We start from the raw sequence: 22,397 nt of genomic DNA, 5'->3' as shown, positions 1-22,397 counted from the left end.
GAGAGCTGACAAAGTCGAAGAGATGCGAGGTTTTCGATGATGTGATGTATCTTGAGAACCAAGTAAGAAGATATGATCCCGGAGCCTTGGGACTTTATGAAATAAAAGGGATAAAGACGAAAAGAAAGATGGCCCCGGTTCCGGATCAGGGTTTGTAAAATGGAAAGGAAGGCTGGGCAGATAGATGGCGGGAATGTTGGGAGTGGCCGAGAGAGGAACGAGGAACCACTCACATGCGTCACAGCTCTCCATTCAGTGGCAAAATGGGGGGTCCTTCGACTGCATCCGGTAGGCGGTGGAGAGGAGTTTGGTGGGGAGGTGATTCTACCCTTGATCTCAAAATCTACTCGTATGCATCTCGAAACAGCCGAGAGCTCGTTTGATTGGAGGGGAGGGCAGTTAATCTCAATATAGGATTAATGTCAGATCATGACCACATCTCGACTCTTTATCATACTCTGGCCGAGTGGTGAGTCTTGGGTTGACAAGACCGACAGGTTTCTATGACCTAATGGAGCAAAAGTAAGGTCCGGACGATATCTGCACGACATAATTCCGCAGAACGGTAGTGGCATGACACAATATTGCAGTCAGGACCTACATGTAGTAGATGTAGACCCTCTGAAGACACGCCAGATCAACATTCGGTAGAGAAGCCGTCCAGAATTCGCACACTCCCAACTATTGAGTAGTAGCAAATCATCCATGGGCATCGTGTCATACAGTATAGTAGAGCCGTGACTTGAATGTCCGGAACCCACCAGTTGGCAGTGTGCTTCCTGATGGCGACAGCACGTACCACCTGTAGACATGAGTACAGTGGTCTATTCCTACTAGCACACCCTGGGTTGATGAGTGCGTGTCTGATTGCTTAATCCTTCAAAAGGGAGGAAATCTATCTATGAGGCTATTTATAGATGTGAGAGTGTGGCAGCAGCCTCTGGCTGCTTACTTACATAGTTATGCATTCTTGGGGTGCCACAGCAGTTACAGTGCACAGTGCAGGGTATCCGACAACCCCAGACCATGCGCATGTGGGGCGTGCCCCCAAGGGAGATCCGGACGACCCAGGGATTCGATCATGGAAATAAGGCCGACCAGACCAAAAAAAAAAAAGAGAGAAAGACCCCCCCCCCCCCCCCCCCCCTCCCCCCAAATGAACATCATCAGCGACCCGCCACATCGCCCACGACACGACTACAATGATGAACGCGACATCACAGTCTACACTGCTGCGCAGTCTACAGACGGCCACCCGAGCTAGGCCGGCGCTCCGTAGCCTAGCCCGACCGTGTCCTCGCCGACCGTTCTCGTCGACCCGACCTCGGGCGTCATCCGAGAGACATCCGGTCGACAGTCCGGAATTCGTGTCCGTGGCCGACGCAGCTCCCAAGCTCGTACGAGCCGGTCGTCGACATGGAATAGGCCTACTCTTCCTAGGTAACACATACTGATATATCCATCCACCTCTCTCCCACACACGGCTGACAGCAACAAACCGACAAATAAAAAGGCGTCATCCCGGTCACGGCCTTCTTCCTGGGAACATGGCAGGTGAAGAGGTTGGGATGGAAGACGGAGCTGATTGCCAAGTTCGAGGACCGCCTCGTCCGCGAGCCGCTACCCCTCCCGCCCCGGGTCGACCCGGACGCCATCCACGACTTTGACTTCCGCCGCGTCATCGCCACCGGGACCTTTCGACACGATCAGGAGATGCTCATCGGCCCTCGCATGCGCGACGGACACGACGGGTACATGGTCGTCACGCCGCTCGAGCGTTCGGGCGGTGCGTCCACCATCCTCGTCAACAGGGGCTGGATCAGCAAGGAGCACCGCGACAAGCGCACCAGACCAGACGGCCTGCAGACCGGCGAGGTCACGGTCGAGGGCCTCCTGCGCGAGCCCTGGAAGAAGAACATGTTTACACCCGAGAATAGGCCCGAGAAGGGCGAGTTTTATTTCCCCGACGTCAAGCAGATGGCTGAGCTGACCGGGAGTCAACCCGTCTGGGTCGAGGCTACCAATGGTTTGTTTGCCCTCCTCTCTCCCTCTCCCTCTCCTTCCCTCTCTCTCTTTCTATCCTCCCTTTTTTCTCTACACTCTTGATATATACAGACGCAGCTGACCTCTCGCAGAACCCGAATTCATGCAAATGGTCGACTATGAGAGGCGCGGCATCCCATTCGGCAGGGCAGCCGAGGTCAACCTGCGTAACAACCACGCCCAGTACATTTTCACCTGGTAAGGTCCCCCTCCTCCCCCCCCTCTCTCTTTTTTTAGACAGTTACCTAACAAAGCAATGAAGGTACGGGCTTGCATTCGCAACATCCATCATGCTGTACATGGTGGCCAAGAAGCCTTCATCAGAGGTAGCTCGTCGCGCCAGCCGGGCCTACCGCAACGCGTAAGACTTGGTCACTATAAGCGGAAATAATTCCCACCTCCTCCTCATCATCACGTATCATCCTCTTCCTCTTCCTCCTCTTCCTCGCCGTCTGCCCCGTGCTCCCCTCTACGTTTCTTAGTCGTTTGGGCTATAGGCATCCTGAGTTCCTGAAGGAGCTCTCGGGGCATATGTTTCTGTGCAAGGGAGAAGACGGTTGATGTGGAGCCGATCTGGCGTTGTCTGTTTATTTTATATGTAAGATTAGTTGAAGGTGAAGAAGCCAGTGTACAAGAGCAGAAGAAAAAAAAGACAAACCTTCGCATCAGTGTGACTACGTCACTCTCCTCAATCGTCTTGCGCTTCGCGTGATTGGCATACGCACCCAGGTCATCGCCCAGCTGCTCAAAGTACCACTCCGATGCCTGTATCAAGGCAGTGAGCGTATCGGTAGACACTCTCGGGTTGCTCAGACCCGACGACTGCAGGGCCGTCTGTGCCACTCTCTTGACGAACGCCGGCGGCAGCGAGGGGTACTCTATCCCGTGGCGGGAAACGAGCTTTCTCTTCCTGCGGGGCGGCAGAGCCTCTCTTATCCGAACGTGGCCAACGTCCGACTGTCGGGCTGGTGCTGGTGCTGGTGCACGGGCAGCAGGCGCCGTGGCAGCCACGGGTGACATCTCAGGAGCAGCAGCATACGCCACATTTTCAGCGTACTCTTCGTAACCACCGGCGGCGTCGTCGTCGAAACCGCCGTCGTCCATTGGCACATCGCCGCCGCCGTCGCTCCGCTCAGGAATGTCCTCAACGGGTTCCCGATCGCCATCGTCGCTGTGGTCGGGGATATCCTCTAGCGGCTCCCGGTCGCCGTCATCGCCGTCATCGCTCCCATCGGGAATATCCTCGAGCGGTTCCCGATCCGAGAAGTCATCCAAGGGAAGCGGCGTCGGCGGCGAACGCCCTTCGCTAAAGGGAGCGGGAGCGGGAGCGGGTGTAGGAGGAGGAGGAGCGGCGTCGGCGGCGTTGGCAGCAACGGCCCCAGTCGCTTCCTGCTCCTCGATAAGGAGCCCCGTGGGGTCCTGAGCGATCGGTGAGGTGGGGGGTGCGTCGTCTCCGGGCTCGGACATAACAAACGTCGTCTGGCCGTCTAGGCCTTCGGGCATCTCCAAGCCAAAGTCGCTCACGCGACCGAGGCTAGACCGTCTCGTGGGATCAGCATCGATGCGCTGGTATTCGTCCACGTCCTCGGCGACCTGCTCCGGGAAGAAGTCAGACTGGCGCCCGGTGACATCAGGACTCATCATCTGGTTCCCCTCAAACACATCGCTGGGCCGTAGGCTCCCGAGGCTGCCGCGCGACAGACGCCCCGCAGCCTGCTGGCCAAAGTCCATCCGGCGAGGCAGCTCGACCGAGGCAACCGTGTAGTCGAAGTCCTCCAGCATGGAAGGCCGCGGCGGGCGCAGCTCCTCCTCATCGTCGTCGTCGTCCCGGTCGATAGGCAGCGACAGACGCGGCGGACGCAGATCTTCTTCGTCATCGTCATCATCGTCGTCGTGACCGGCCCGCTCCTCGGGTATAGGCTGTGTGAAGTCCGAGGACCTAGCTGTGCGACGACGCTGACGCCGGTGACCGCTACGGGAAGGCGGTGTAGCTGTGTCGGGTGCCCCCGCCGACGATGATGCCGACGATATAGACGACGACGTACTCACGCGCTTGCTTGTGGGGGCCAGCTTCCTGCCCAGGTTGCGCAGGATATCCATGGGTGTTTCGCGCTGGTCCATCAGGCTCCTCCGACGGTTCTTCCCCGGTGTGAATACGGCGGTGCGGCGGTCATGGAGTGCCCGCTGGGCCAGCTTGGCGTGCGGCGTCGGTGCATTGCTCTGCCCCCCTTGTGGTCCGCCTGATGCTGAGACGGAGGCGGCGCGGCGCACAGAGTTGAGAAGGTCGCGTGATGTGGTGCGGTCGAGGGGCGTGTGTACAGAGGGACGCGATGACGGGGGCTCGGCTGTGGATGCTCTCCCGACGGGAGTACGGCCGATGGGGGTTCGCGCCGGGCCTGGTGTTCTACCTGTAGGTCTGTTGCTCTTTGGTGTTGACTCCATGACGTCGGAGTGCGCACACGCGTGTGCGCGTAGGGGCGAATGGTGGGCTGTGCTTCACGGGAGAGATATGTGTGTATGTTTAGGTGCAACGGCCTATATTATCTCTAGGGGCGTGATGTAGCAATTTGTTTAGAGGGCGTTGTGTACAAGAGGGGAAATTTGTCGTTGGGGATATCGTTGCCGTTGTTGGTGGTGAGGAGTGACGGAGAGTGTGACGCGCTTGCAGTAGAGTAAGTAGAGTTAAGAGTAGCTTGACGCGTGGGTGGGGGGAGAGGGGCGGATTTCATGATTTCTCCCCTCTACAACATCCTGGTCTCTCACCCCATTTCAGCATTTCATCACCATATCATCTGTATGCGTGTAGCATCTTCTGCATTCCCGTGAGATTTTCATTTCGAATTATGGAAAAGGAAGAAGACTGCTTCGTTTATCTGCTTGTTCAACAAAGACCAGCCCTCTCTGGCAATGATGCGCGACCGAGGACGTGTCCAAGTACCACCGCTCGTGGCCAACTGGGAATCTGGCCAACTTCCCAGATCCAGATAGAGTACCACCAGTGATCACACTCGATATTATACCTGTTGGTAAAGATGATGACGACGTTCCCCGTGACAGCTGCAGTCGTTGCATTCGTTGCCTACCAAGCTGCCTGTGTCGGCACTCAGCGCAGCGTTTGGCAGAGACGGCATTCTCCCCTTCTCCTGATTCATATTTGCGATCCGTCAAACGGACATGTCCATTGTACTGCTGATAACATGCGAACAAAATCACGGTGTTTGCGGTTCAGATTTATATATAATACCGATAAACCCCGAGTCAGTACGGACGGACAAAGTCCCACCGTGGCAAACGATGTCGTTTAACACTGCAGGATCCAGCCGTTGCAAATATAAAGGAAAGCCAAATAGCCGGTGACATAAGTATTGGAAAATATTGACAAATACTCCATCGGTTTTCTTTCTTAGTCTTTATACGTTTATCAACTTGAACGTGACTAACAGCAACAGCCGCATGTGCTCTGGCGAAAAGAAAAGATGAAATAAGGAAAAGGGGAGCTAAGATATAAGATAGAACAAAAAAAAAAAAAAAACCGACGATCAGCCCCTCCCCCACCATCGGCAAAGGATCCTAAGACCTTGAGATTCTGCCGTCTTCTCTCTTTCCCCCTCCCCCTTTACCTCGCCACCCACAAGACGCTGCCCTTGGACAACGCAGTTGACGTTGTGCGGAGAAGATATCAGCGAGCGGCTTCCCAATTCGATGAGGACAGAAGAGACACCGTCGCTCCCGTCGAGCATCCTACCGCCCCTCCGTTCTCTCGAGTCCACATCCCAGGATGCCATATTCACCGCCCTGAGGGGGCTGATGGCCATATACTGTCCTCACCTATCGGAAGATGGGCAGAAGCAGCAGGTGAAAACTTCCGCACTCGATGATGACGACGACGACGACAAAGACTCCCCACTGGCCGCTATCCGCGCCGACGCCTTTGAAAAATCCTTTGTCGAGCGCTGGCTGACGGGCTTCCTATCGCGATCCGAGATGCTGACGTGCTTCGACTCGGATGTCAACGACTCACGTCAGCGCGCCGTCGACCTGGCCTCCCATATATTTGAGTCCCTCACGGCCAATTCAGACGACGATGACCAACAGCGCCAGGAGGAACTAGCCGACTATACGCGAGATTTCTCCTTTACCGTCCTCGGCCGTGACGACGAGGAGCCCATCACGGTGCGTCTCAATGACGGTTTGGCAGGCCAGAACCCCAAGGAGGCCGACGACGTAGGTCTTCAGAGCTGGGGCGCCTCCATCGTCTTCTCGGACCTGCTGTGCAACGAGCCGTCGCGCTTCGGCCTTACACGCGAGAACCTGGGCGTGTCGCCGCGCATCGTCGATCTCGGCGCCGGAACGGGGCTGGTCAGCTTCGTCCTCGCCAAGCTGCTCCCGCGCCTGGACGTCCCGGACTCCACTGTGATCCCGACAGACTACCATCCGCTGGTTCTCGATAATCTGCGTGCCAACGTCGATGCCAACTTTTCTGCCTCGGCATCCTCGTCGTCGTCCTTCACGTCAGCGTCCCTGTCGACCACCACCACCGCCTCCTCGACCGTGTCCCGAGACAGCGTCCCTGCCGCCCTGCTCGACTGGGCGAAGCCGTCCTCCGAGCCGCCCCTCCACCTACCCGCCGACATGCTCTTCGCCACAGATGTCGTGTACATGGCCCAGCATGCCGCGTGGATCCGCAACTGCGCCACGGGACTGCTCGCCCCCAAGGGCATCTTCTGGCTCCTTGTCACCGTGCGCGACACGGGCAGATTCGACGGCGTGAGCGATACCGTCGGGAGGGCCTTTGCCGACGAGGACAGGCCACGGGGACCGGATGGGAGGCGGTTGACCATTCTCAACGAGGAGCGTCTAGAGAAGAGGAAGGCTATAGGGAGGGGTGATGAGGCTGGGTATAGACTTTTCAGAATCGGTTGGGCATAGACCAGTAGACATAGATTATGAAGTATAGATCAAGTAGACATTTGGTTAGGGGTATAGATCAGTAGACATACAGTAGAATCGTGCATTCCCAACCTTGTTTTGCTCCAACTCTACCTCTACAACGAACCGTCAATGCCAACGAGCTCACTAGCCACACCGTTTCTCTCCCACACTCTCCATGGAACGCATGTAGCATAACCCTCCACCACAATCACGACGACGACGCCTTCTACCCTTGATCCAGAGTAGCCCTCACTCGTCGTCTTCTCTCATCGCCCACCGCATAGACTACATAGTCACCATTTCCGACACTGACCACCATCAGTCGAGGCGTAATTGGTTTAGTGGTAAAATTCTCCGTTGCCATCCGAGCAGCGTCGGGGAGCCCTGGGTTCGATTCCCAGATTACGCAGTCAGCTCACAGCATGAGTTCATCCAACCTAGCGTGATTGGTTTAGTGGTAAAATTCTCCGTTGCCATTCGAGCAGCGTCGGGGAGCCCTGGGTTCGATTCCCAGATCACGCAGATCTTTTTGCTTCCTTCATGTAGCATCCATCATCACCCTGTGTACATGTATCTCATCTTTTTTTCTTCTTTCTTCCAATAAAGCATGGTTGTTGGCGTTGATGGAGTGTGATTAGTTGCCTCTACCCCTTTTCACTGAGTAGTAATATCACATCTCGAAATAAGTCTCAACTTCTCAAATAGCACTTTATTGAATGAATATTTCTAACGTGCCAACCGAGACTTCTCGGTATTCCCAATCTTCCATTGCTCAGTTCATTCCGTACCTTGGCAATCCCATATTATCCCAAACGCACACCTATTCCCTCCTATGCAATCTCCAACACCAAAACAAGAAAGAGTGTATATACATATATATACACATCTCGCATGCAAACTGATTGATCAATCAATCGTACCGAACCCCCCTTTCTCAACAACCATCTCGGCCAGCTCCTCAACCGTCCTGTCACTCAGCACCTCAAACACGGAGATGTTGACACCGCAGTTGGTAAACACCCAGTTGCGCACGCCAACAGCAACTAGGGAGTCCACCCCGTACGCCGTGGGTGACTTGTGCGGGTCCATCTCCTCGAAGAGCATGTTCATCGCCTTGGCGAGCATGTGCATTAGGCCCGAGGTGATACTGTCCGTGGCGGCGCCGACGTCTGTGCATGCAGCCAGCATGGCCTTCATTTCCACCTTGCCGTTGGAACTTCCGTCTTGCTCATCCCCCGAAGATGGGGGTGGCCTGTCAACCAGGTCGAGGTGGCTCCAGAGAGCTGTGCGCGACCAGTACGGGTCGGTAGGTTGGTTCTGGAGCAAGAGGCCGCCTGTGCCGACACCGAGAGTCACCTGCGGCGGCGTGGGTACGCCAGAGAGCGTCTCCCCCGTAACTGCATGCTTGACAAGCTTGAGGAAGTCCTCGTGTCGAATGCCGTAGAAGCCACCGGCCTTTAGCATGTCAAGCACCGCCTCGTCGTCAGCCAGCATCCCCGTTCCCAAGACAGGGCCCAGGTTGAGGGAAACAGCATGTATGCCAGAAGCACGAAGATTGCGGGCCAGCGCATCCTCAAAACAGTTACCTGCCGCGTAGTTGGCCTGGCTTCGCGTGCCGACCACACCTGAAGAGCTGGACAGGAAGACGAAGAATGGCTGGTGGTCCTGCCCCCCGATCTTGTCTGTGAAGCAGGAGACGAGGTTTTCGGAACCCAGGACCTTGGGGTGGAAGGCGGCCGTCCAGTCTTCGTAACTCATGTTTTCAAAGATACTGTCCTTGATGACGGCTGCGCACTGGAAGACGCCGCGCACGGGGGGCATGGCGGAGGACGAGAGGTTCTCCACGACTGCCTTTGATAGAAGAGCCAGGTCACGAATGTCGGCACAAATGACGCGTACGTTGATTCTGCGCTGGGAAAGTCCGTCGAGAAACTCCTTTGCCGCACCCGACGTCGCGCCTGATCGGGATATGAAGGCAAAGTGACGGGCCCCGGCGTCGGCAAGGAGCTCCGCGATGCTCCGTCCAAGACCACCCAGGCCGCCAGCAAGGACGTATGTTCCATAAGGGTCCACGGCCTCTGAGAGTGACTTAGTGTTCTCAGCCGTGGGCACCGGCACAGTTGAGGCTGATCCAACCCGGAGGCATGCGTGCCCGAAAAACGGGTTGGCCCGGAGGTGTTCAAAGGCACTCTGCACGCTGCCAATGTCGAAGTCGGTTGTTACGGCCTTCTCTGGGTATGGCGCGTAGGGCTCGAGATGGTAATTCTCGACAAACTTGATCGTCTTACGGAACAGGTGAGCAACAAAATCGGCGTCTTCCCCCATCATTTGACCTATATCGAAGCCCACAAAGGTCCCAGAAGACGGGACAACCCTCGCGGTCTGAACGTCCGACCGATCCTGGAGCTGAATCGTCGTGCCGCCTGAAGGAAGAAAAAGGGAAGGTGTTAGTACGCATCAGAGTCAATAATGATTGTCAAGAAAAAAACTTGCCTGGACGGATATAGTCTACAGCCAGACCAAGACCCTCATGTGTAGGGCTGTACAGGACATCTACACCCCTCCCATCTGTGGCAAGCTTGATAGCTTTACCCATGGCCTCCGAGGAGTTTCCATCGAGGATCTGTTCATCCGCCAGACCCAACAGGCGCAGGAACGCCTTCTGCTCGTCAACTGCCGGCCCAAGAACACTTGCCAGAGCATGGGCTCCGGAGATCTGGCACAACCTGATGGCGGCTACACCGAAACAGCTGGCGCCCGCGTGAACGAGGACCATTCTCCTTCTGGGCTGACCGGAAACCCGACCGATGTGGACGAGAGCATAGTAGGCGCTGACATAGTAGCTGGGAACAAACCCTAGCGGGGCAATGGCGGACACAAACCTCGCATCGGCGTGGACAATGCTCTGGATGCTTCCGCCCTGGGGAACCATAGCGACGACCTGGGTCCCCGGCAATAGTGTCTTGTCCATGTGCCAAACTCCGGATCCTATCCTCTCAATCTTACCAATTACATCCATCCCCACCCTGGACTCGGTCGTGCGGCCCTGAGCGACCTCCAGGTCTCGGAAGGACAGAGGAGCGTGTTGAAGCTCCACGGAGACCTCTTCGGGTCCAAGAGTTCCGAGCTCAAACTCGGAAAAGTGAACTGAGCATTTCATCAGACCTGGGCTAGAAATTCTGAGACGCAGCCCCTTTCCCGTAGATGTAGGATTCTCTGTGACAAAGGGCAAATATTCCATGGCGGATGATGTCCATCCGGTCTCAATGAGCTGATTCAGTCCGTCAATCATGGTCAGCCGGGGAATGTAGACTTTCCCGTTCCTCTCCGAGAGCTCCGTTTCCTTGGGCCCTGGGCCATCAGCCTGCATAAAGGTCCTTTGGAAGACTTCCATGACGGCGGGCGAGACGTGTTCGGCACACAGATTCGTCTCTATGTCAAGGTCAAATGTCACAATAGTTTTCTGGGCATCTTCCGCGATGAGGGTTCTCGAGAGAGCAATAATCGGCGATGCGCGAGGGTTGGATGACTCCATGTTCGCGCCCCGCGTTATCCAGATCAAGCCACTAGCCATCCCCTGGATGGTGTGGAAGGCTTCAAACTCCATTTCGTTCCACCCGTAGACGAACCCGTAACTTTTAGATTGCAGGGTGAGGTCGAGGATGGATATGATCACTTTGCCCGAGATGCTTTGTGTGTCGCCGCTCATGACTCTTTGGAGGGGGACGATCGTCATGTTAACCAGGATACCCTCGCTGACGGCAGTTGTGAGGAGTTCATTGAGGAAGGACTGTGCTTCCTCCTCCCATCCCTGCGAATACAAAACGACCACGTCTGACTGCTTCCGAGCACTGTCCGGGATCGGGGAGCGAGTTGCAGTAAACTCCCCAAAGTCGTCCGGGCTAACAAGCTTGTTGCTGTCGTTGAGGAAAATGCGGTTACCATCATCATCCTGTCTGCCCAGATTGCAGTCTGTGACTAGCCACCCATCGGGCTTCAGGTACTTCTTGAGAGAGCCCGTCTCGATACCGGAGTTCGAAAAGCAGAGGATATAGTGGTAGTCTGTAGCTGGCTCGCAGTTGTTGTCGAGCTGGACTGTCCCTACATAGGACTGGAGTGTCGTTCCCTCAAGGAGTCTGTGGACGGCACTATACTCTCCGCCGGAGAGCTCGGCAATAGCATATCTGGACAGCTTTGGAGTCTTGTCCAAAGTAGTGAGCTTCTGAAGGATCGACAGTGCGGTCGCCGAAGTTCCGCCAACCTGAAGAACAGAAAGCCCCGGATATCTGTGGGCGAGTAGTTCTAGGTGTTCGGACACGCTGGATGGGGAAGCGAAAGCAACGTCCTCCTTCCAAACAATCTCGCTACAGAGACTATGATGGTTCGGAAGGAAACTGCTGTTCTCAGGCCCAGCCTCTGCAATTCTGGTGAGGTGGAGACCGTTGATAGTAACGCGAGAGCCATTTGCACCTTCAAGTCGCATAACCACCTCGGCCTTGGCCCCGTCAATTCCGGACCTCTCGGCGGTGGAGTACCCTGAAAAGTGCGAGGAGTCGTGTTTATCCAAGTCACTCGATACAAAGAGGCTCTCGATGAAGGTTGGCACCATGGGAATTGGTTCGATGGCAAAGAGTGTCTGCATCATCGAGTCGAGAGTTGCAGGGTGGATCAGATGCGGGTATTCAAAGTTGGCGGGCATCTTTGACTTGGTGTCGGGGATGTAGACATCGGCGACACAAGACCTTCCGCCTCGGTGGAGGCCCCGTATGTTCTGGAAGAGCGGGCCGTAGTTTATTCCGACTGTGTCAAGAAGCTCATAAAGTTGGCGAGGGTTTACAGCTTCGACACATGATTTACTTGCCTCCTGATACTTGTGCTCGATGAGATGAGGCACAGGGTCCAGCATTCCGTCCTTGTATCGGAAACGCAAGTGACCAGTGGCATGCTTCTCCCAGAGGCCGTCGAGTTGCTTGGAGTAGACGGCGAACTCGTGAGAGCCAGAGATCTTGGCCTCATGCAGACGCCCCATGTCTCTCTTGATGTTGAGAGCGGTCTCAAGACCATGCTCCGTGGGGGGGATGATCATGGCCTTCTCGATGTGCATGTTCATGATCTCGTAGCCGAGGAGGGAGGGTTGTAGTTCGAAAGCCATCTGCTTGGCGCCCTCGATCACCATGGCCGCCATACCTGCGGCAGGATAGACAATCGTCTTTTGAACTTGGTGGTCGTGGATCCAGGGGTTCTCCGACACGCGAAGGAAGCCACGCCAACGAGGCTCAAAGGGAATAGAGTCGGCCGTCGGGGCTCCAATGAGATCTTGGCGCGGGTATTGACGGAACCGGTTTGCTTTTCCAAGGTGTGACTCGTGCCAGTAGGATCTATCATGGTTCCATGGGTAAGGGGGCAGGTCGGTGAGACACCGGAGCGTTTTGGCCTCACCGTTTCCACTCTTGCGTCGGATGACAGCTTCCATGTCGGCATCGTAGCCGCTTGCCCAAAGCTCACCGATCGCGTTGAGAAGAGATTCAGAGCCGGGAACCCGTGGTTTGAGGACAGAGAGGTACCTGGGAGTCTTCTTTCCGAGCTTAGATTCTTTCAGGATGTCGTTGGTTGGAGCTTTCAGAGTATCCCTTGGGCCGAGCTCGAGCATGATTTCCGGCATCTTCTCCTTCGGGGATGCCAACAGCTGACAGACGGCAGACAGGTACCGCACAGGAGAGGACATGTTCTTCTCCCAGTACTCGGTGCCAAGCTCCTCCGCCGTGACAGCGCTTCCGGTCACCGAGGAGAGCACGGTTCCAGATCCAGTCGAGCATGTGTTGATTGGACCCAGGGAGTTGGTGTAGTCGGGACCGACGAGCTTCATGTGGTCAGAATGATAGGCCACATTGACATTCAAGACTCGGTTGAAGACACCCTTGCTGGTAAGGTCCTGAGAGATGTAGCCGATGGCACTCTCCTCCCCAGAAATGGTGATGGATCGCGGACTGTTGATGCAGGCAATCTGAGCCGACAGGCTTGCCGGAGCAAGATACTCCTGAGCTTCCGCCTCGGTCATCTCGACAGCAATCATGCCGCCCTTGAGCTCGGGGTCCTTGACGGAAATACTGGCCGCAGCGACACCACGATGGTAAGCAATGCGCCAGGCATCCTCGCGACTGAGCGTACCAGATGCAAAGGCGGCTGCGATCTCACCGGACGAATGGCCAATTAACTGTGCTGCATGCACGCCCATCGAGTGCATTAGGTCCACCAAAGCAATTTGCAAGGCGGTTGTTGCTGGCTGGGAGATCTCCGGGCTTGAGATGCGCGACTCGTCTGCGTGCTTCATCATCTCGTCCATGAGAGTAAACTGGCTATCTAGACTGGCCTTCATGTAGTCGCTCGCCTCCTGGAGACTGTTCCTGAAGACTTCGTAGTCCAGGAGATCGCAGCCCATGCGAGCCCACTGAGCGCCTTGGCCGCAAAAGATGAAGCAAAGCCCCGGCTTTCTCTCGACAGGGAACCTTCTGAAGCTGTCCGGGTCGACAGACTTCATCTTGTAAATGAGCTGCTCCTCAGAGCTTGCAACAATGGCCGTCTTCCACTCGAGTATTGAGCGCCGGCACCCGAGAGTGTAGGCATAGTTGTCCATGAAATGAGGTTCAGTGTTGTCAAGAGCAGACTCGACGTACGGGATCTGGGAGTTGATGACCCTCTGGACACCCAGCCGTTCATTGGAAGAGAAACAAAAGAGATGCGGCGTTGGCTCGGAATGGCCATTGGATGTCAGTCCATCGACCGACAGAGGTTCGAGTTTGGAAACCAAACCATGGCTGGCTAGATGACCCGATGCCTCGTCGATGATGACATGGGCGTTGGTGCCGCCGAAACCGAAACAATTGACGCTGGCACGGCGAATTCCTGGTACGGGCCAGTCCATGAGAGACGTTGGCACCTTGACCTTCCAACCCTCAAAATCTATGTTAGGGTTGGGCGTCTTGAAATTAATGTTTGGCGGTATCTTGCCGTGCTCCAGGGCGAGAACTGCCTTGATCAGGCCTGCTACACCAGCGGCGCCCTCGAGGTGACCGATGTTTGGTTTTACGGAACCAACAACAACAGGATTGTCTACATGGCGAGTAGAGGCGATCGTCTCGGAGATGGCTTTGAGCTCCCTCCAGTCTCCAGCCTGGGTACCTGTCCCATGACACTCGACGTAACCCGTCTGATCGAAGTCGAAGCCCATTGATTTGTACAAGGCACTGATGTTTGAGACTTGGGCCTCCTTGCTCGGAAGGGTGATTCCTTGTATCGCAGTTAGGCATGGTATATTCGATTGAATCGTGTATCAAGTGAAAGGCATTGTATATGCTTACCGGTTGTGCGTCCATCCTGGTTCAATCTGCTGCCCCGGATAACAGCTCGGATCGGGTCGTTGTCCCGAAGAGCATCGGAGAGCCTCTTCATGACTACGACACCGATACCCTCGCCTCTTCCGTAGCCGTTGGCGCGGGAGTCAAAGGTGAAGCACTTCCCATCAGGACTGAGGAAGTTCAAAGCTGTCATAGGCATGATTGTGTTTGGGGTTAAGATCATCCCTGCTCCTGCAGCAATCGCCTAGAGATCAATGTCAGAGAGGGTCGTGAAAGGCAGTTCATCCATATAGATAGCGCATACCATAGAAACTTCGCCATTACGCAAGTTCTGTGCTGCGAGGTGAACAGCAACGAGGCTGGCGCTGCATCCAGTATCGAGAGTCACACTGGGACCATGAAAGTTGAATGCATAGGATATCCGGTTTGCCATAATGGCAATTCCGTTGCCGGTGGCCGCATACTGTGGTTGCCAGTCCGGATCCCGAAGGCAGATTTGTTCATAGTCTAGCAGGAAGGAGTGTATGATTAGTTTGGATGAAAGCCTATTGTGAGGTCTGTGTAATGTGTCTGCGTAACAGCCTTCACCCTACCCTTGACGAACGATCCTACATAGACAGCCGTGTCATTGTCATCGACCTGCTCCTTTCGAATCCCGGCTGCATCTCTCAAAATTAGTCCATCAATCTTGCCACCACGTCGTTTGGAGCTCCACACACCATTCTCTAGGGCCTCGTATGTGGCCTCGAGGAGGATACGCTGCTGGGGGTCTACGGCCCTGGCCTCGTCGGCGGTCATGGCGAAGAACTTGGCAACAAGTTAGTGCTGGGATACATGCTGCGACATTGCATAGTATGCATGCGTAGAGATCTGGCAACTTGCAGGTGCATCAAAGGTGGAGATGTCTCCGTCGATGAAATGGCCGCCACGGAAGGATATCTATGTGTTTGAACATCAGCAACTAGAACCAGAGATACATATCCTCGTCTTGGGGTTGAACTCACACTCCCTTGACGATCCCCTCCTGGGTGGTAGTAGCCATCAATATTGATACGATCCTCGGGTATCTCAGACCATTGCGACTGCCCTGTCTCGAGGACCTTCCACAGCTTCACGGGGGAGTTTGCCTCTCCAGGGAAGCGTAGGCCAATGCCCACTATAGCAACGTCGTCATCCATGACGGTAGCTCTTCGAGTCCGAAGACCCGTTCAAGAAAGCAGCTGTTAGGTGGAGTGACTGCCTAGAAGTTTGGCGATAACTAGAAGCGAAAGCAATACTTGGGAGAAGGCTAAATTGTGTAGAGAGGATGGTTCGAAAGAGGACAGGTAGGGATAGAAGAGGGCGAAGAGTGAACCGGGATGGAATAGAAATACCTTCTCAGATGGAAACATCTCTCGGGATGAAATCAGTCAGCACAGCACCAAGGACACATTAGCCGCAAAGCGCGTAAATCGCCAATGGTCTACTAGGTAGCCCTGGAGAGGGTGAGAGAGATATGAGTTGCTCCCGAGCCACATTGACTGCCACGAGCAGTGGGTGACATGTACCACCCATGTTGGCCAGCTGTCGAGCGTGAGAAGCGGTCGAGGCTGGCCCATGGCCGATCTGGAAGTGAATAAGGTCACAAGTGTCTTCTTCTACCCCTCCACGTCACTGCCATTCTAATATGCATCTCTCGGTAGGTAATAATATCGAGCTTCGAATGATACGATAGGGAAAAGGAGGGCCTGGCTTCTCTACGGGAATGCCATAGAGTCAGCAACATCCGATAGTCTGAGCGATCGGATCTCTTCTCTCCCTGTTCACAGCTTCTCATGAGAGAATAGTGGGGGACCGCTTATACGAACAGCCGCGGCGTGGTGACAACGGAAAACCACTCAGCTATGCCACTGCACATTTTGTGTAGTGGTGGTCAGATGGGACTCACCTTGAATTACTGTTGGTGTTTGCTACGCCGCAATGGCGCAAACTGTCAATCGAGGACTCGCCACATTTTACCCTTAGTCTGAATTTTGTGAAAGTAATTTCTGAACGGGGCTGTGTTGATGGGTGGACAATCTTCAGGCGAGCAGCACAGATCAAACGCATGTGTTGAGGTGATTCCGATACGCGGGTGGCCATTATATTAGTTTCCCGAAATTCCTAAGTGCTGGCCCGGTGTCTTAGACAACCAATCAGCTAACAGCCAATAAGCCTTCGGGAAGTGAATGCTGTGTCAGTCTTCCTATATACATGCATTGCTCCATTTGGCTGCTTTTTGTTGTATGGTTTAGCGTGTGTCCGGTATGTGATGGTCGTTGTTCGGGTGGCTGATGTGATGTTCACGGCGGCAAATGTTGGTAGATCGTGGTTCAAACGGTGTACGTTTGCTATCTTCAACGGCCCGTTGGAGCTTGTCTCCACAGTGGAAAAGCTCGCCCATCCAACCCAGGCTCAACATCCCACAGCGTAGTTGATCGTTTGTTTCTCGGGGCATGCTAGAGTAGAGAATCTGTTCTTTCGCCGGGCTGTCATTTCTCAACGATGTATCACCACTTGGTGGTTCTCGGTGTTTCTTGCGGGTTTGCTGCCGTCAGAATGGGCCAGGCTTGATGTGTCATGTCGACGGCCGGATGGATACAGCTTTTTTCTGGTCTGGTGCGTTCATGATCCTGTTATTCTAGCGTGGCCGGGCCATGAGCACCATAGACAGGATCGCGTTTGAACCACGGCAGGCTTGCGATTCCATCAATCTTCGATTTCTCGCTGGGGTTGCCGTAGCACATGTCCCACTGCTGGTTCCCGACCGGGTAGCACCCGACCATCTGGAACGCGCCGCCGCCTTCCTCTCGCAGCAATCGGTGACCGACACCAGCAGGGACCACGATGACGTCCCCGGGGCTGACGTCAACCTCAACGCGCCCGTCATTTTCTTCGCCACCAAAGCACAGACGGGCACGGCCGGCACTGACACACAGGACTTCGTGTGTGGTGCTGTGGAAGTGTGTAGTGCTGTACATGCTGTACTGCCACTGTGGCTCGACAACTCCCAGGGAACGGAGATGCGACTCGATTTTCTCAGCCGACGGTGAACCGGCAAAGGCGGAGTGGTAAATGAGGAGCGGCTTGTCCTGGAGGGACGTGTTAGGGATGAGACCGTGGGCGGGGATCAAGTGGCGCGATACCCGTAAGGATGAGAGGGGTGTGACAGAAGCATCGCTGAGGGCGGGCATGGTAGACGGCAACCGATGAGGATTGTCTACAAGTCACGGATGATGCTTTTTCTAATGACTGTGCTTCTGTAGCAATTGCTATGATGATTATGGGAAGGAAGAAGAAGGAGGGGTTCAAAAAAAAAAGATGACACGATATCTCCGTTGGTCGTGGAAGGTACAAAAATCAAGGCAAGAGCCATGTCGCTCTTTCCCGACGTGAAGATGTATGAAGTCATACCGAGATAAAATGGAGCCAGTAATCTAATCAATACTCGTATATGCGCATACCGTATTATTACATTCCGTCTACAACCATTGGAAAAGGACTTAGGTGATAACATCTGCAGTACTGTGTCACGAAGATGGTCTGAATATGGCACTTGGGATCATGTAAATAAAAATACGAATAGTCTAGTCATGAAGGGTTGTGCAGTGGCCGAAAAAGGCGGCCCCGATCGTCATAGTGCGCTCTGTATCTAAAAGTACCATTTATCCCCTCCCGGTCCCTTCCCTCCCTCTACATGTTGCTCTACCGACAGTTCATCTTCAAACTGTGCAACGGAGATTCATTTCAAAACTTCACGCCCCGGTACTGGCCACCTTGCGTTCCCACGACTGACGAATGGCATGCCAATACTGCCTTGTGTGCTTACGCATGTGTCCAACGTGGCCGGTTCCCTCAAAGACGCAAGCGTCGGTCTGCCACCCGGCCGCCTTGTTCTCGGCAATGTTCTCCTCGATGTCGGTCCAGGAGATGAGGTCGTCCTCCTTGCTATAGAGGTAGAGCTTCCGGGTGGACGGGGTGACGAGTTCGGGGTCGCGGGTGGCCTCGCTGGCCCAGGAGCCGGAGCTCTGGGTTCCACGGATGTTGGCGACAGTGCCGCTGACGAAGAGGAAGACGCCGGAGATGGACTGGATGACGACGAAGGGGAGGGGCACGACGGCGGACAGGCCCAGGGCCATGGCGCGCGACCAGCGCAGGAGGTTGAACCACGTCATCCTGGGACTTCCAGGCGTGGAGTCGAGGACGAGCAGGTCGTGCGGCATCGGCTGGCCGTACATGTCGGTGTAGGCCCTCAGCGTGGACGCGTAGTTTATGGCGCCCGTGTTGGACATGATATGCACGGCCACCGACCTGGGCGCGCTCTCGGCCCTCGGCCCGTCCGGGAACAGCGCCCTCACCACGGGGATCATGGTGAGGGCGCGCGCGTCGTGCTCGCTGAACATGGCCTTGGAGATGGGCGACAGGACGAGGATCTGCCGTGCGCGCGGGAACAGGGCCGCATACCCGTCCGCATATTTGGCCACGTGTTTGGGTATCCCATCGCCCCAGCCGTACAGCACTAGGACGTCGGGCTGGGAGTCCTCGGCGCCCTCGCCGTCCGGTGACTCGGTGGCCGGCCCGGCTCCGCGCACGAATATCTGGTCTGTCACCGGCGCGAATCCAGGGACCTGAGGCTGCCTGGGCTTTGACGACGACGACGACGACGACGTGCGCGATCCGCCCAGACTCTGACGCAGCCTGAGCACGGCAAAGAAGGCGAGGAGGAGCGCGCCGCCGGCTGCGGAGGATCGCACGAGCGGTGACGGCGGCAGACCAACCCTGTCGGCGACTGAGTTGAGCCGTGCGACCTGCGTAGCGACAAGAGTTCCGGTCATTTCTATCGTGATGATGATGAAGATGACTGAGGAAAAAGCGAGAGGGAAGAAGAAAAGCTGAGGGATGTGGAAGGGGCTGATAAGTGGCCACGTCTTAGCGGCAGGATCGACAGGGTCCAACTCTCCGACGCAAGAATCTGAGTCGGGTTTCGTTCTTATGGCCGAAAAGCTGTGCAATGAGATTCTTCCCGTGCAGAGTGTTGGAATAAAAGCAAGTCGAATCACTTATAGTTATCCTGACATGGTGACGCTGACAAAAAAACAAAAAAAAAAAAGAGCCTCGGCGCTTTCGAAGATGACGGACGATTCCCTACAAATGTACTCGTATGTGGTGGTACTATCTTCCTTGTTTGTTGGGGCCAACATGTCAATCCGAGCACCTCGCATCGGACTTCGACCACTTTTTCTCACTGGAGAGAAATTCGACTGACCCGCTAAGTCGCATGTTTTCCAGGCACGCTCCATTGTATAATACCAGTCTCTTGTGGTGGGCAGTTCGGACTGCGGCGCCCGCCTTGTTTAAGCAATTGCTCCGGCTCCGAGCCACCGAGTGGGTCCAGTTGGGAGATGCCGAGGCACAACCACCTGGTCGGGATTCATCCATGCGGGAACCATGAATGTATGAATATCAATACCTATACGTGCTGTGACTCGTGAGGGATACCAGTACTCTAGTGGTTACCGAGAATTCTTATTTGGTTGTGGGACGTACATATAGATATATGCACATGGTACCCGTACATGTAGATTCTTCAGGTACGTACATGGGACCTTCTTGGCCCTAGTCTCGTCTGATTTTTTAACCTTGTCAGCTCCAATTCCGACTTCCCCTCCTCCGTCGGTGGTGGGGTAATCATCCGATTGATATCTTGCCGTAGAGATCTACAAGGCAAAGGCCATGTCAGAATATGCCCACCGTCAAAACCGTACGTCTGACCGGCCAACCAGCATAAATGTCTAGGTGTGCTCCTTGAAGGGGAAAGCAGAGTGAAGATGGCGATCCATGGATAGGATCATGCCCTTCCATGTATCATTACATCTCACGCCCTCAACCCCGACAAAGGCCGGCAAGGTCCTCCTCGTTGGGACGGCATATCCGGACATGTTTACGGTGACACCTTGGCACATTCACAACAGAACGCAATAAGCCGAATCTCTTGGATTCTCGGATTCTATGAGATGTATGCACTTTGCATCTACGTACCTGGATATTATGGATGTTTTGCTTGATACGTCTCTCAACTACTCTAGCAAGTCCCTACCAGTGGCAGTATATGAATAACTGCTATGACTACTGCTCTGATTGCTTCTCCGACTAGCACTGCCCTGCGAAGATGTATAACAACGTATGGTTAGGTAAATAGAAATGTAGGAGACTTACAAGACAAAATCGTGTTGTTGCGTTGGGTTGCAAATGTGCGCCGAGGTGCCACTCACCGTACATAGTGTAATATGATAATAAATGTGGGCAAAGCCGCTTGGCGATAGGCAATCGAAGAGATAGATCAAAACAGCATTATCACACAACACACACAACGCACATCTACATCAACATATACCTCGTCTCACCAGCAAACCTCACCACCTCTTTTTTACAAAACACAAAGACCATGACTCGCCTCACCGACTTTGACCTCCTGTCATTCGACGTCTACGGCACGCTCATAGACTGGGAGACGGGCGTGATTTCCGCGCTGCAGCCGATGCTGGCCTCCAACGGTGCCGCCGACAGGTTCACCCGCCGCGAGCTCCTGGAAGCCTACTCCTCGTGCGAGAAGGCCCAGCAGACGGCCACCCCGGACGCCCCCTACTCGGAGGTGGTGTCCAAGTGCCTGGCCCCGACGGCGTCGAGACTCGGCCTGACGGCGGCGCCCCCGACGGCCGAGCAGGCCGCCGCCTTTGGCGCCAGCGTGGGCGACTGGCCCGCCTTCCCGGACTCGGTCGAGGCCCTGGGCCGTCTGAAGAGGCACTTCCGCCTCGCGGTGCTGTCCAACGTCGACCACGCCTCCTTCGCTCGCAGCAACGCCGGGCCCCTCCAGGGGTTCCCCTTCGACGCCGTCATCACCGCCCAGGACGTCGGCACCTACAAGCCCGACCTGCGCAACTTCGACTACATGCTGCGCGAGGTGGGCGACCGCTTCGGCGTGCCCAAGGAACGCGTCCTGCAGACGGCACAGAGCCAGTTCCACGACCACAGACCCGCCAGGGCCCTCGGCATCCGCTCCTCGTGGATCGTCCGCCCCGGCGCCGTCATGGGTAACCTCGACGACGTCGTCTACGACTGGAAGTATGACACCCTCAGGGATATGGCTGATGCCGTGGACGCCGAGGTAGCTGCCAAGTAGTCCACGGTATATTTCGACATGAATGAAATGGACATAGCCGTTTTGATCCCTTCTGCCCTCACATGAAATTGTCTTCCCATCTCGTCGTCACGTCCAGCCCCATTCCGTTATCGGTGCGGGGGGAGAGGGGAAGCACTAACCATTATACGTGCATGCGCGTAGAATAACAATACATCTAACAGAACCAAAGTGTTCTTCTTTCTCTTATCTTTTCATCCTTTTGCTTTCCGTTGTTTTTTCTTCCTATCGTTCTTTTCAACTGTTTCTATTTCCAACTGTAATCATGCGAATGCCGTGCGATGTGAACAAATCCCCCAGCCCCCCTACCATGACCATAGATTTGAAATACACCATCAACACCTCCTCACAGAAGATGTGCTCCTCGACGAGAACCTTGACGACGCTGTGATAGACAAACTCGTCCTCGTAGTACTTCAAGCCCTCCCTGCTAGGAAAAAAAATCAGTCTTCGCCACTAGATTGTAATTCTGGATGAGGGGATTGTCTTCGACAGGTCCAACCGTGAGGTGAAACAACTGAGATGTTTCCGTCATACGGCGTAGTCTTTGCTCTCTCTCTCTCTCTCTCTCTCTCTCTCTCTCTCTCTCTCTCTCTCTTCGTGTGTGTGTGTGTGTGTTCAAGGGGGAAAAAATCATAGACACAGACATCAAGATGCTCATCACTTTATCATCAGAAGCCTCTTCCCATCTTCGTCCTTGAACATGGTGACGCCGTCTGTATCTTCAGCCACGGTCTCTATCTTGATGCAGTAATGGGTGTGAAAATGAATCCGGGACGATCTGATATCTCTCCTAGTCGCAGCAGTCCTTTTTGGCTTGGCCTGTTTCCCTTCTACACATGATATATACT

At 54.9% G+C, this 22,397-nt stretch overlaps 7 protein-coding genes across 7 annotated transcripts; 3 read left to right on the top strand and 4 right to left on the bottom strand.

Annotated features, from left to right (window-relative positions):
* Positions 1–1,202: 1,202 nt before the first annotated feature.
* Positions 1,203–2,402, top strand: GMORB2_5455 (surfeit locus 1 family protein; the record flags this gene model as incomplete). The annotated part of the gene is made up of 4 exons (XM_035467429.1): positions 1,203–1,440; positions 1,514–2,026; positions 2,136–2,241; positions 2,306–2,402. Coding segments are annotated over 4 exons (954 nt in total), but the record flags the coding sequence as incomplete, so codon positions are not given.
* A 52-nt stretch (positions 2,403–2,454) lies between these two features.
* On the bottom strand, positions 2,455–4,485 carry GMORB2_5454 (Core histone H2A/H2B/H3/H4; the record flags this gene model as incomplete). The annotated part of the gene is made up of 2 exons (XM_035467428.1): positions 2,455–2,626; positions 2,702–4,485. The coding sequence occupies 2 exons, from the start codon at positions 4,483–4,485 to the stop codon at positions 2,455–2,457; spliced, it is 1,956 nt and encodes a 651-aa protein (XP_035323440.1).
* A 1,260-nt stretch (positions 4,486–5,745) lies between these two features.
* On the top strand, positions 5,746–6,972 carry GMORB2_5453 (putative methyltransferase; the record flags this gene model as incomplete). The annotated part of the gene is made up of 1 exon (XM_035467427.1): positions 5,746–6,972. One exon carries the CDS (start codon positions 5,746–5,748, stop codon positions 6,970–6,972), a length of 1,227 nt encoding a protein of 408 aa, XP_035323439.1.
* Positions 6,973–7,881: 909 nt separating this feature from the next.
* GMORB2_5452 (Acyl transferase domain in polyketide synthase (PKS) enzyme) lies at positions 7,882–15,508 on the bottom strand (the record flags this gene model as incomplete). Its single annotated transcript, XM_035467426.1, has 6 exons — positions 7,882–9,357; positions 9,488–14,262; positions 14,334–14,574; positions 14,635–14,875; positions 14,935–15,137; positions 15,335–15,508. 6 exons carry the CDS (start codon positions 15,506–15,508, stop codon positions 7,882–7,884), a joined length of 7,110 nt encoding a protein of 2,369 aa, XP_035323438.1.
* Positions 15,509–16,984: 1,476 nt separating this feature from the next.
* On the bottom strand, positions 16,985–17,542 carry GMORB2_5451 (Cupin; the record flags this gene model as incomplete). Its single annotated transcript, XM_035467425.1, has 1 exon — positions 16,985–17,542. The coding sequence occupies one exon, from the start codon at positions 17,540–17,542 to the stop codon at positions 16,985–16,987; it is 558 nt and encodes a 185-aa protein (XP_035323437.1).
* A 561-nt stretch (positions 17,543–18,103) lies between these two features.
* Positions 18,104–19,183, bottom strand: GMORB2_5450 (Eukaryotic protein of unknown function (DUF829); the record flags this gene model as incomplete). Its single annotated transcript, XM_035467424.1, has 1 exon — positions 18,104–19,183. One exon carries the CDS (start codon positions 19,181–19,183, stop codon positions 18,104–18,106), a length of 1,080 nt encoding a protein of 359 aa, XP_035323436.1.
* A 1,610-nt stretch (positions 19,184–20,793) lies between these two features.
* GMORB2_5449 (dehalogenase) lies at positions 20,794–21,528 on the top strand (the record flags this gene model as incomplete). Its single annotated transcript, XM_035467423.1, has 1 exon — positions 20,794–21,528. The coding sequence occupies one exon, from the start codon at positions 20,794–20,796 to the stop codon at positions 21,526–21,528; it is 735 nt and encodes a 244-aa protein (XP_035323435.1).
* Positions 21,529–22,397: the final 869 nt, after the last annotated feature.

This window comes from Geosmithia morbida (assembly GCF_012550715.1).
Source record: "Geosmithia morbida isolate 1262 chromosome Unknown scaffold_3, whole genome shotgun sequence".
Taxonomy (NCBI): Eukaryota; Fungi; Ascomycota; class Sordariomycetes; order Hypocreales; family Bionectriaceae; genus Geosmithia; species Geosmithia morbida.
Note: the sequence above shows the minus strand (reverse complement) of the source record. Positions and strands in the feature narration are given on the sequence as shown.